Here is a 12,772-nt window from a genome sequence, read left to right as displayed (position 1 = left end):
ATGCTCACCTTTACAAGTAAAAAGGAACACATATATTAAAATAATAAAATCTCTTTTTTTTTCAGTCTTAGAAATTGGTCACATCAGGGTTAGTGCTTATGTGAGGAAGAAGTCATTCTTGTACTCACCTTTTTAGTGAGTATTAGTTTTTCAGAGGATAATTTGTTTGCCCATTTCCATCAAAATTTAAAATGTGTATATCTGTCAAGTCAGCAATTATGCTTTTAAGAATCTGTCATAAAGAAATACTTGTATATGCATATTCCTTGGCAGCACTGTCTGTTACAGGCACTAAATAGGAAATATCAACTTCCAGTAATAATTTGGTGATTAAATAAATTATGATATGTCTTCACTATAAGATATTATTCAGCCAATTTTAAAAGGATACAGATTAATATGTATTGATATGGAAAGTTCTTCATGACATATGATAAATTGAAAAAAGAACTATAATAATATATCAAACAATCCTATTTATGATAAAAAAAATCCTATATGCATTCTACATGTCAATGTACATAGATTGGCTATCAGGAACATTAGGGTCAAGGAAAACATTCTATAAAGCTATACTTAAAATATCTTTTATAAGAACACATCATCTATTATCTATGTCATTATACAAATACAACTAAGTTCACTTAATGATTTCCACAAATGTCCATGAGGTATGGCCAATTCCAGACATTTTCCAGGATTTTAAAATTTTAATCACTTGGTGAAAACCACATATTATTATATATATATATATATATATATATATATATATATATATATATATTCCCATTTCCTCCAAGGACCACAAAATACATTTTCAATGAAAAGGAAACTAGCAGAACCTCAGTTTGATCCCAATTCTTTAACTGATACTATATTTCAGGACCATATTTTAGGACAGCTCTACTTTGAAGATATAGGAGGGTCTTGCCTCATCCAGGAAAGCACACTTGAAGATCTTACCCTTTAAACAATGAAAGGAGGGAGGAGCATGTTTTGATCATCCAATCTGCCTTGTCTGTAATCATCCCTCATTCCTGAGCCAGTGGATTGGACACACCACCACTGCCTCCTTCCTAACCGAGCTACTGACTAGCATGTATTTCATTAGCCTTTAGGATGACTTCCTACCATTTCACTTAATGAGAGTGTCAGGACCTCTGTTTGAAGCCCTCCCATTTTCCCTCAGTGCCTGCCCACTCCCCTTCCTGCCTCCCTGCTTTTCTCCCTCTTTCTCCTTCTCATCCTTATCACAGACTTCTGACATTCTCGGGTGAGTGGCAGCTGGAAGCCTGCACCCTTCTCAGGTGCAGACCAGAGCCCACTGCAGGGCACGTACCCGTGTTTCTGGCTGTGATCTTGGAACTGTGTCTCAGCAGACGGACAAACACATTGCTGTTGCAGTGGTTCACCAACTGCAGGCGGAGGCCCCTCCGAGTCTGGATCTTGACCAAGCATTTTGCCATTACTGTGTCTTCAGTTCTCTGTGCCTCCTCTGCCTGTCATGGTCCAGGGCAGCTACCACCGGCCATAGTGGCTTTGACCTTTCACTAACTGTCCATTCTGTTTTAAAGGACCAAGGTAGGGCCCACTGAATGAATCAAATGTCAGGCTCCTAATGCAGCCAACAGAAATAACTCAGGAGGGATCAGCATGGGGCCAGAGGAGGGAGGGGGATGCTATTTTTAAGCTCTCCACTCACTCCCTTGACAAACAATGAAATAATATACAACATCCTTACCCTAGCCAATTTGAAACCATCCAGGCCAGAGGACCCCAGCCCAATGTCCTACAGCATCCTAGAAACTGAATGCCTCCCCCGCCCCGTAAAAATAAAACAATACCGAGGCAACTCTGTGATGGAGAAACAACCCACCTTGATTTCTTTTAAAAAATATTTGAATCTCTATTATGTTCTAGAGCAGTGCTTTCCAATAAAAAGAAAATGCAAGCCACATTAAAGAACAAAAAGGAAACATTTGAAAAGTGAAGGAAATAAAATTAATTTTAATGATGTGTTTTATTTGAAGCCAAGATATCTAAACTAGTATCATTCACCATGTAACAATATCAAAATAATAAAATAGTTTAGATACTTTCTGGTACTAAGTCTTTGAAACTTGTGTGTATTTGCACACTTACAGCATGTCTCAATTCAGCAAACAGCAGGACATGACTTAGCGACTGAACAACAACATTGCCAGTGCTCAGCAGCCACGTGAGATTGCCCTATTGAACAGCACAGCTCTGGACAAAGTGCTGAGGACCTCGTGGCATTACTTCTGTCCTCACAAGGATGCTAAAATGTCCCTTTTTGGGTAGACAAGGAAACAGCATCCTGGAAAGAGTAACTGACTTGACCAAATTCACAAAGTAAGTGGCAAAGCCATGATTTGAACCTAAGTATCCAATATTGGTTGACTAAGAAGAGAGTCTCTCAGCAGGACAGCTGCTGGTACCCCTACTTCTAACCTCATGTTTCAAATGTAGGATCTGAATATAATGTAATTCTCTCTCTCAAGACTTTGAAAGTCCTGCACTCGTACCTCTGAGCATGAAATGTGCTTGCATCCCAGAGTTAGTATTCTGGGAGCAAAATGTTTTCAATATTTTAGGAATACTGAAAAATTCCTATATTTGAAAATATTTTAGCTGATTAGTAACTGTGCCCCATATACTATCATTCAGTTCTATGTCTTGGCTGGTACATTTTCTCACTCTCATTTTTAGAAGAAAAAATTTTTTCCTCCCACTATTATGCATATATGCATTTTTCTTCTTTAAATAGCTACTGAGGGCAAAAGATAATTTTCTAATGAAAATATTCTTTTTTTCTCCTCTCTTGATAAAATAAAACATTATATGCAGAGCAGTCAGTTGAAATTATGTATTGTTATATCTCACTGTGGGAATATAAATTGATCTAGGATTTCTGGAAAAAAAGTTTAGCAAAATACATTGAGTTTTACAGGCGTGATATCTGTTGACTCAAAAATTCCACTTTTAGGAATTTAGCCTGAGGAAATAATGAGAAATGTTGACAAAAATTTATGGACAAAGATTTTCATCAGTGTCATTTATTGTAGCGAAAAGAAAAAAAAAGTCAATCTAAATTTCCAGTGGGAAAATGATTAAATACATGTGATAGAATATTGTACCTCCATTAAAGTGTATGTTTAGGAGTTTAATGATGTGGGGAAAAGCTTGCAATATATTGATTACTGGAAGAAGCAGTTTATGTGAGCAGTATGACCTCAACTATATAAAAAATACGCTACAGACCAGACTATAAATTTTGATAGGGGAGAATGGGGAGGCCAGCTATACACTGTGGGTGGAGGTCACTTCTAGATATCTCCCAGAGAGCTCCCTCTCCCCACCCACAGGTTATCAGTTCCAGTTTCAACAGGGCAGTTCCTCCTCTCACCAGGGTTAGTCAATTTCCAAACTTGACACTTGAAAATACTCCTAAAAATTCACAATATCTTCACCCCTTTGCAATTCACTTTTTGATATAATACTGAGCAGAATCCCTATTTATAGTCGGACATGACTGAAACGACTTAGCAGCAGCAGCAGGCTGCACAGACGTGGGGCCCTGGGACAGTACCTGCTACGCCTTCCGTCACTAGCCACCAACAGCAGTTCCTGAAAAACTACTGAAAATCTTTAGGATACTGAAAAACAAATCAGAAATCCCCCATGCCAAATGAATCAATACTGTGCAGGAACACAGATCAAGGATTTTAAAAGATTACTGTGGGCTCACTGGCATGGCAGTAGACCAGGCCTGAGATATTGAGAAAACCTCCCTTTGCCTATTTGGATGGAATATAGATGAATCTGTGTGCTTATCATTATAAATAAAGACAACATGATGTGACTTGATAGCACACTCTAAACAAAAAAAACCCAAAGCAACAACAAAAACCAAAATGAAAACCCCTAAAAGCAAATAAAAAACCCGAAACAAAACCACCACCATCCCTTATATCTGTTCTTTTCCACAGAGAGTTATTCTCTTTTAATTCTCAAGCTTCAAGTTTCGCTACAGTTTTGAAGTGTCTCCTTTCCTTTTAGTAACTATAACTAATGATAAAAAAATGTTTTGCATCTCGTGCATGTAAAATTTTTTTCTCACTTTAACTTGTTCCCACTCTTTAAGTTACTTTTCAGAGATCTTAAGTATGATTCTTTTATCCTCTTTCTTCAGGGACCTTCAGCTTTTATTTAGAGGGAAGGAACCTAGCAGAACCAGCATCCCATATTATCCCAGCCATTTCTGTCTACCTTGTCCTGTTCTACCCAGAGGTGTGGCTACATTTCAAGAGGAAGAAACAAAGGGAAGCAGAGCCAACCCAAGGATTCTGGGAGAAACTGCCCAAGAAGCGTGTTCTTGTTCCAGGCACTGTGCTCACAGTCCCAACAGCAATAGCACAACATTCGGATGCCCTTGAACACCCTTCCTGTTTAGATTTGTTTTGTTTGTTTGAAGAATCAGGAATGCATGTCTGGGCAGTCACAAGAAGCTAAAGAAAGCAGCAGATATGTGTGAAGAGAGGAATTGATTTTCCACAATGAGATGCCAGAAACACTGATAAATCAGGCAGAAGCCACAGCAGAAGAAGAGAGTTCAATGATAAGAGCTGTTCATAAGCCTGGATTTCATGTCTGCTTTGGGGACAAACTTCCTGGCACAGATCTGAGGCAAGGGGACAAGTCTGTCTTTGCTTTGTGGGTGACTGGGAGCTACTACATGACTTGGAACCCTAGGGCATCTGAAAATGGAGACAATAAATCTCCCACGGGTGTTAGGACAAGGAAATGAGATTGACTATATCAACTGCCTTGCATAGTGCTGGCTCCTGGCTGATGAAGGAGAACTTAGAGGATTTACAGAAAGTAAAAGTAAAAGCACAACCTCTGGGTTCTAATCCTGGCTGTACCATTTATCTGACTTCAGCTTCCATGCCTGTAAAATGAGCAGAGCAAAAGCAGGACCTATCTCCCAGGGCTGCTAGGAGGATTAATGAAGGGGATCCATGAGGCATGTTCAGATCAGGGGCTATCACAGGAATTACTCAAGAAAAATTACTGATTTTTCCTAACATATGCTCTCTCCTTTACTCAAGGGGAAGACAGTGAGGATTTTAAATAGTCTGGATTTTCTCCCTTCTGTCAGCCATCTGTTTCTAACATTTCTAGTTACTTTCCCCTAAATGGGGCTTCCCTGGTGGCTCAGACGGTAGAGCGTCTGCCTGCAATGCAGGAGACCTCGGTTCGATTCCTGGTTTGGGAAGATCCCCTGGAGAGGAAAATGACAATCCACTCCAGCACTCTTGCCTGGAAAATCCCATGGACGGAGGAGCCTGACAGACAACAGTCCATAGGGTCGCAAAGAGTCAGACACGACTGAGCGACTTCACTCAGCATTGCAGGCTAAGTTTACCTGACCAGCTCTGTGACCTCGGGGAAGCTATATAAGCTTGTTGAAGTATAGTTTTCTGCCTGTAAAATAGTACTGATGTTGACATTCATGTAACTGAGTGCCTGATAAGTAGCAGGCACAGTAAATGCTAGCCACTCTATCATCATTAATACCATGTACCTTATTAGTTATTTTGAAAACTAACAGGTTTCATAGGTGTAGTGGGTTTAGCTTTTAGTTAAAATAGTTATGGAGATTCACTGAAATTTTAGCTGACTGCTAACTCCAGTTAGGAAGATAATAAAAAGTTATTATACATATTAAATGTTCTTCATAATAAATTTAGACATCAAGTATCAGTTACTGGATACTTGATATCTCAGTTTATTTGATGCTTAAATTTATTTGAGGTCTAAATTATTTGAAAATCCTTGGCACTGTCACATATCATATTTCTCATATAATGAAATTTAATGTTATAAAATATTTTAATAATATTTTGTGATACAATGGGTATATTCTTGGATATATAATAACAAGAAATGGAAGCAGTTCCCAGCACCAGTAAGTGACAGGGCTATTCGACCAGGTAGTCAGTCATTTGTATAATTCAATTTCCTCCTTTGTAAAATGAGACATTATCTGTCCTATCCATTTCAAAGAAATGGTCATGAGTCTCAAATTATAGTAATCCATGGAAAAAACTCTGAAAATATGTAAGATGCTTTGGCATATTGGATACTCTTCCTCTTATTATCTCCCTTATCAGATGAAGCACTCATTGAGTGCCTCCTCCCTTTAACACAAGAGCACTGCTCAGTGCGGCCAGTCATCACATGCAGTGGTGGGAGAAAGGCCAGTAAACCTCCTGGAGAATTACAGCTGCAGACAAAACAGAATTCAAACAGTGCTGCTGTGCACTGTGGGGAAAGAGAATGCTCTTCACAGGAACTTCATGCCTATAATAGCGCAGCGGTCCCCAGTCTTTCTGGCAGCAGGAACCTATTTCGTGAAAGAGAGTTTTTCCACGGATGGGAAGGGATGGCTTCAGGATGACTCAAGCTCATTACATTTATTGTGCACTTTATTTCTATCATTATTACATGCGCTCCACCCCAGATCATCAGGCATTAGATCCCGGAGATTGGGGACCCCTGCTATAGAGGATTCGAACATAGGACTCATCTGTTTCCCTGACCATCCGATACACTGACAACTGTGGCATCTCTAAATAGGGAGCTTATGCGAGCTGTGTCGGAGAAGGACAGACGAGAGGGAGAGACAGTAAGAGAGACAGGAAGGGCAGACAGAGTGTCACAGTGCTCTGTCTGCCCAGACCACTGGTGACGATCTCTAGACAGGCAGGAAAAACAGACTGGACACTCCCTCAGACACTGCTCTGCTTTCACTTGCTGCCTCCTTGTGTTCTGATTCTGACTTTTTTATCCCAAACTTAGAGAATTAATATTCTTGAAAATAAATCTTAGGTGGTAGTTATTATTATTATTATCAAAAAAGCACTACCTGCACAGTGCAGGGAAGTAGAGAACTACTAGAAGGTAGGAAATGGGTGGAGGAGATCCCAGTAGTCCCTCAAGGGTGACAGCCCAGAGAAAACTGCTGCTGACATGTGCTCTGTTTCCTACCAGACCTGCAGGAGTTTTAAGTTCAAAGGGTTGCAAACATAGTTAAAATACTTACAAGTTGGTGAGGCCTAGAAAAGTCAGAATGGAGTATGAAATTTTAACCTCAAAGCCAAAGATACCAATGTGTTGTGCTATAAATCATTCTGTGTGATGTTTTGAAACTTTTAAAACTGTATTTCTTCTTTACAGTACTAAAATCAGAGCTATCACTCCTCTGACAGAGGTCTGTATAATCAAAGCTGTGGCTTTTCCAGTTGTCATGTATGGATGTGAGAGTTGGACTATAAAGAAGGCTGAGCACTGAAGAATTAATTAATGCTTTTGAACTGTGGTGCTAGAGAAGACTCTTGAGAGTCCCTTGGACTGCAAGGAGATCCAACCTATCAATCCTAAAGGAAATCAGTCCTGAATATTCATTGGAAGGACTGATGATGAAGCTGAAGCTCCAATACTTTGGCCACCTGATGTGAAGAGCTGACTCACTGGAAAAGACCCTGATGCTGAAAAAGATTGAGGGCAGAAGGGGGCGACAGAGGATGAGATGCCTGGATAGTATCAATGACTCAATAAATATGAGTTTGAGCAAACTCCAGGAGACAGTGAAGGACAGGGAAGCCTGGCTTGCTACAGTCCATGGGGTTGCAAAGAGTCAGACACAACTCAGCAACTAAACAACAACTGACTTTCTGAGTGATATTTACCAAGATCTGAGCAAGTTCAGTTTGCCCATGCTCTCCCTCCCCTCTTCTCTGACAGAGTAGCCACGAAGGGCTGCTTTAGAAGATTCTCCTTGAACACAGACAAGCCTGCATCCATGTGAGCCAGTTCACAAACTGGATTGCTCATCTTTCATTCATCCAACAGATACTCCCTGAGCACTTAAGTGTGCTAGACACTGGCCCAGACACTTGGAATACAGTTGAGTCTGAGCCCAATTATGGTCTTGGCCCCATCCTGGAGGGTGATACAGATGTGCAACAATTAAACCAACACACAGACAAGATAACGTGAGCGCTATGAAGGGAATAACAGGATTCATCATTGATAACTTGGCAGGAGTAGCGTTTTGGGGGGTAAAGCTTCAGATGGAGCTGTTGTGGAAAGATCGTCTTAGGGTGATAATTTACCCTACATCTGAAGAGGAGACAGAAGGGTCCATTATTGCAAAGGTACCTTATCATATACTGAATGCTTCTCTGTCATACAGAAGTTTATTTAGGGGTTCCTTTCTGGCCCCCAAGTCAGAGTTTTCATTACTTTTGCTTTACAGTGATGATAGGTTAGCAGCAGGCTTTGGTCTAAGCCCTTAATATATATTCTCTTGGGGATGCTGATCTTATTTTTCAGAGTGTCTTTGTCTTTTTCATATTAAAAAAATGTGTTTTCTATTGCTATGGGTCAATTAATACTCATGACAACCCTGTTAACTAGGGTTATTATCTATAAATTTTACAGATAAGGGAACAGAGGCTTTAAGATTAGGAGCTACTTCCTACAAAAATAAACATCATACCCTCCCCTAAACACACAGCATCACCCTTTTTCTAGACAGTCACCCACCCTGTCAATTCCACCTCCTAATTCTTCTTCCTCACCCACTTCCCAGTCCTAGCCACCTCTTTGGAGTCTGATGCAGCTGCCCTCTCACCCTTTGACACATCCACCTCAGGGCATCTAGATACAAAGCAAGTGTTTTAAAACACTAATATGTTAACTTCACTCACTTAAAACTGTCAGATAGCTTCTTTCAGACATACCCAGCAGGGATTTTCTTGGAACCTTTAGCTCATAAATTTAGAACAAAAGCTTAGTGATAATTTCTCATGGACACAGAATCTTAACAACTAAAGACTGATTTCATATACTTAATGGAAAATCTAAAGATGAAGAACAATACACAGCATTTGCTTAAATTACCTTCCCAATTAGGTTCCAAAGTATGATGCTAGAAACGTCTCTAGAGCTTCAGGAGAAAAGGTATTAACTTTTGAAGTGAATGAGCTTAATGTTTTGTCTTCTAGGATTCTTTTTCTTTTCATTTTCTGGTATTCCAGATTCTATCAGTTAAATCTAAGAGGAAGGGCGGCCACAGTGAGGTGAGGGGCAGGATAAGCCGAACTCTATGAAAGCCTGAGAAGTAGCATGAGATGCTTTAGCTTCAAGGAAATGGGCATCTCAGCCTCTATTTCCAAATCTCTTCTGCCAACAAGAAAAGTCATGAAGGACCCGCTGAAGACTGAGAATCACAAGGCCTGCTGACAGCTCTAAGAACTTCCCGCAATCCCTCATGTTTTCCTAACTTTCCACTAAGATGTGGATCTTCATCTTATCTACAAACAAGAAAGAGCATATTACTCCAAGCAGTCAGCTTTCCATAAGAAATAAAAGTTAAAAAAACATGTTCATGAGAAGACAGATGTATTGCTGGGCTACTACCTCTATCTTCCAAAGAATTAATTTAGTCCCTGCCCCTCCAAAATCGACTATAAGATTTCTGAACAAAATGTTTAAAATGAGCATACTCTGTTTGAATAGGTAAATGTTTACATACTTAAAAAAATAGAAATAGAGCAAAGAATATAAAAAACTAACAAGTTATTTTTAAATGACATAAAAAGCCTAATGTGCACTGTACTTATGAGTTCTCAGTGGAAGCAGGTTAGAACTCTGAATTTTTTGTTTTATTCCATAGCATGGCTTATATGTAATCTTAGGGCTTAGGGTCAGGAACAGAAAAGTCAGCTAGAATGGCTCCCCTTCCATTAACCATCCACCCTTTAGTGAGAAGATCCCAGGCATTGTGCAAGGAGGGGCATGCAGTTAGACCAGACATGTAAACTGATGGTTAGAAAGAGGGGTTTTAGGAATCAAATATAAGTGGCACCTCCAGAGAAATGGACAGCAGAGTGGTAGTTACCAGGAGCTGTGGGAGTGGGGATGTGGAGATGTTTGTCAGAGGATACAAACTTACAGTTGTTAGACTAACAAGATCTGGGATCTAATGTACAGTATGGTGATTACAGCTAGTAATGCAATATTATATACTTAAATATTGCTGAGTTGATCTTATGTTCTCACCAAAAGAAAGAAATGATAATTATGCTATGGGAGGAAAGTGTTAGCTAACTCTATGGTGATCATCATTCTGTACCATATAAATGTATCAAATCAATACACTGTACATCTTAAATTTATACACGGTTGTATATAATTATGTCTCAATAAAGATAAAAAGAAGAATAAATGCAAGAATGAAAGAAAAGAAAGCTATTAATACTTTCTTCAGAGCCAGGAGCATGTCATAGGGGAGGGGCCACTTGACCAAACAGTATGGACTGAGCCGGTGGAGCAGAGGAAAGTTGGAAGAGCAGCCCCAGCAAAGGAAACAGCAGAGAGGATCCTGCATGGGTCTGCAGTACTGGGTGTGTGTGTGTGTGGTGGGGGGAGGTGGAGAGCTGCAGTCACAGAATGATGAGAGGGTCAGGCAGGACCAATGGAGGGAAATATGGTGAGTGTGGACCAGATTGTGAGCAGCCATGAACACCAGGGCTGGACTCTGCTCCACAGTCAATGGGGAAGGTTCTAGAAACTACTTCTAATAAGGGTGATGGCTCCAGCAGGAGTTTAGAGAATGGGTTAGATGAAGATAAGTAAGGAAGATACTGCAGTGTCCTCAGAGAGAGAAGAGGGGACCTGGAATGAAGATGTAACAGCTGGCTGAAGAGTTGGGGCAACGTCAGTTACCCCTGGGATGGACTTGACAGGGGTGGCCGAGTTGATGTGGGCACGGGAGAGGTATCAAGGCAAGGATGGCTTCCAGGTCTTTGGCTGGGGCAACTTCATGGATATTCTGTCATTCACCAAATCAAAGCAGGGGCAATTTAGAGACTGGGATTTGAGGAAGGAAGAGAACATGAGGGTAGTTATAAGCCCATTAAGTTTGATGGGTTAGCTGTGAGCTATTACATGGCATCCAAGTGGAGGTGGCCAACAAGCAGAGGAGAGTGCAGGGTGGCAGCGTGGGGCTGAGCACTAATACAAGGAGGCTAATCCAAGAGAAACAGAGAGAAGGTCAAGGACACTCTCATTAGTGAAAACACTGCATCTTGAATCCTGTCTCCTTATTCCAAGTTAAGTGGTCTCCATTTCCAAACACCAGTGAAAAGCAAGCTTTACTGTCTTCCAATGGTGGTTAAGATAATGTTTTAAAATACCTAATCGATTAATTCATCCATGCTCACAAAAGTCCCGGAAGCCTTTTCTTGATCCTCAGCCCAGAGAGCAAACTTATCCCACCTAACAATAAAACAACCACCACAAAGACGTAACTGTAAATCTCACAAACCATTCTCCAAGACAGACACACCTCCCCCAGCTGCAAACTGCACAAAAGGAGCCACACTCTAAGTAAAAGGAGAACTGAAGGGGTCACAAGTAGAGGAGAGTGTGAGATAAGACACCTAATCTGCGAGGATCAGGTAGCATTCGTTGACAGCAATAAGGTGCCCCATGGGTGTCATCACCCAACAAGCCACCCATCAATTGTGCAGATGCAGAGTTGTCCGTTCCCCTCTTATTCACTGGCCCATGGCACACTTAAAACCCTGTGAATAAAGATATGGCCTGAATACCTACAGATATCTTCTATAGGATGGTGGTAACATTTTGGAAACCTTCCAGAGCTCTCCATACATGAAACCAGATGAAAATCTCCCACAGACATTGGATAGGGACTAGGAATTTCACAGCTATAATGCATTCTTCAAAAAAATGCATGAGGAATTTCCCTGGAGAAGAATTTAAGCCATCTCTCTGACTAAGATGACCTATAATTCAGATTTTTCCTTCCATATAAATGAAGAGCTTTTCCCCTATCCTGGTCAAACCCAGGACTTAAAATTTTGAGATGTTCCATAACTTAGACGTATCAAGGCAATTTATGCACAGTGCAGTTTCATCACATGCCAACGTAGGTGCCCAGAGGTTTTCCTGGAAGAAACAGGTGCCAGTGCTGTCCTTACTGGCCCCAGTTAGCACAGCTGCCTTCGGTCTGTTTAGGACTCTCAACCAAGAGTCTATTTCCTTAGCCTCTATACAGGGTGAATTTGTTTTCTTATTACTTCTGCTGTATTATTTCACTCCCTCCAGGCACAAGTCACCATTACAGATAAACCATTTTTGTCTGAGTAGAGGAAATTGAATTGGGCTACATTAATAAATGGAGCTCCATTTTTTTTTCCATATTTCCCAACAGCTTTACAACTGGTATTAAGAATCAGGCATCTGTGTCTCTCTGTTGGGAAAAATCCAGGCTCTTCTGGAACTATGGACTCCTTATGTTGCTGCTCTGTAACCAAGGAGCTAGAGGCATCAAGCCTCAGTCCTTTACCCAGCACAGCAGCCCGGAGCCTCTCTCTCTTGCACTTTAATTACATGCTCAAGATGAGAAACACAAAGGGCCAAGAAATGCAAGAAAAATGTCTAGCCACTCTATACCACTTTACAGTTTTGTAAAGCTACAATAAGAGACATTCATATATTTAATTTGGTGGGAGGTAGGAGAATGAAAGATACTTTTGTATATTTATGTGATTAATAATGTATATATCTTAAAATTGTGACTGACTTCACTTTGTGTGATAGTCTCTAGGTCCATCCATGTCTCTGCAAATGGCACAATTTTGTTCCTTTTTATGGC

At 40.5% G+C, this 12,772-nt stretch overlaps 1 protein-coding gene across 12 annotated transcripts in view; it reads right to left on the bottom strand.

Annotated features, from left to right (window-relative positions):
* FRMD3 (FERM domain containing 3) overlaps nt 1-12,772 on the bottom strand; it is a 416,578-nt gene that overhangs the window by 43,974 nt on the left and 359,832 nt on the right. For 2 of the 12 annotated variants that reach the window (XM_012117693.4, XM_042244842.1), the window contains exon 1: nt 1,340-1,620. The exons of the other annotated variants lie outside the window; for them this stretch is intronic. In XM_012117693.4, coding sequence (XP_011973083.2) covers nt 1,340-1,466 — 127 coding nt within the window. In that variant the 5' untranslated portion in view covers nt 1,467-1,620. Of the gene's footprint in view, nt 1-1,339; nt 1,621-12,772 lie in introns of those variants that run through there. 12 annotated transcript variants of the gene reach the window in all.

The sequence above is a fragment of the Ovis aries genome, chromosome 2 (genome assembly GCF_016772045.2).
Source record: "Ovis aries strain OAR_USU_Benz2616 breed Rambouillet chromosome 2, ARS-UI_Ramb_v3.0, whole genome shotgun sequence".
Lineage (NCBI taxonomy): Eukaryota > Metazoa > Chordata > Mammalia > Artiodactyla > Bovidae > Ovis > Ovis aries.
This window is presented reverse-complemented; position numbering and strand designations above follow the sequence as displayed.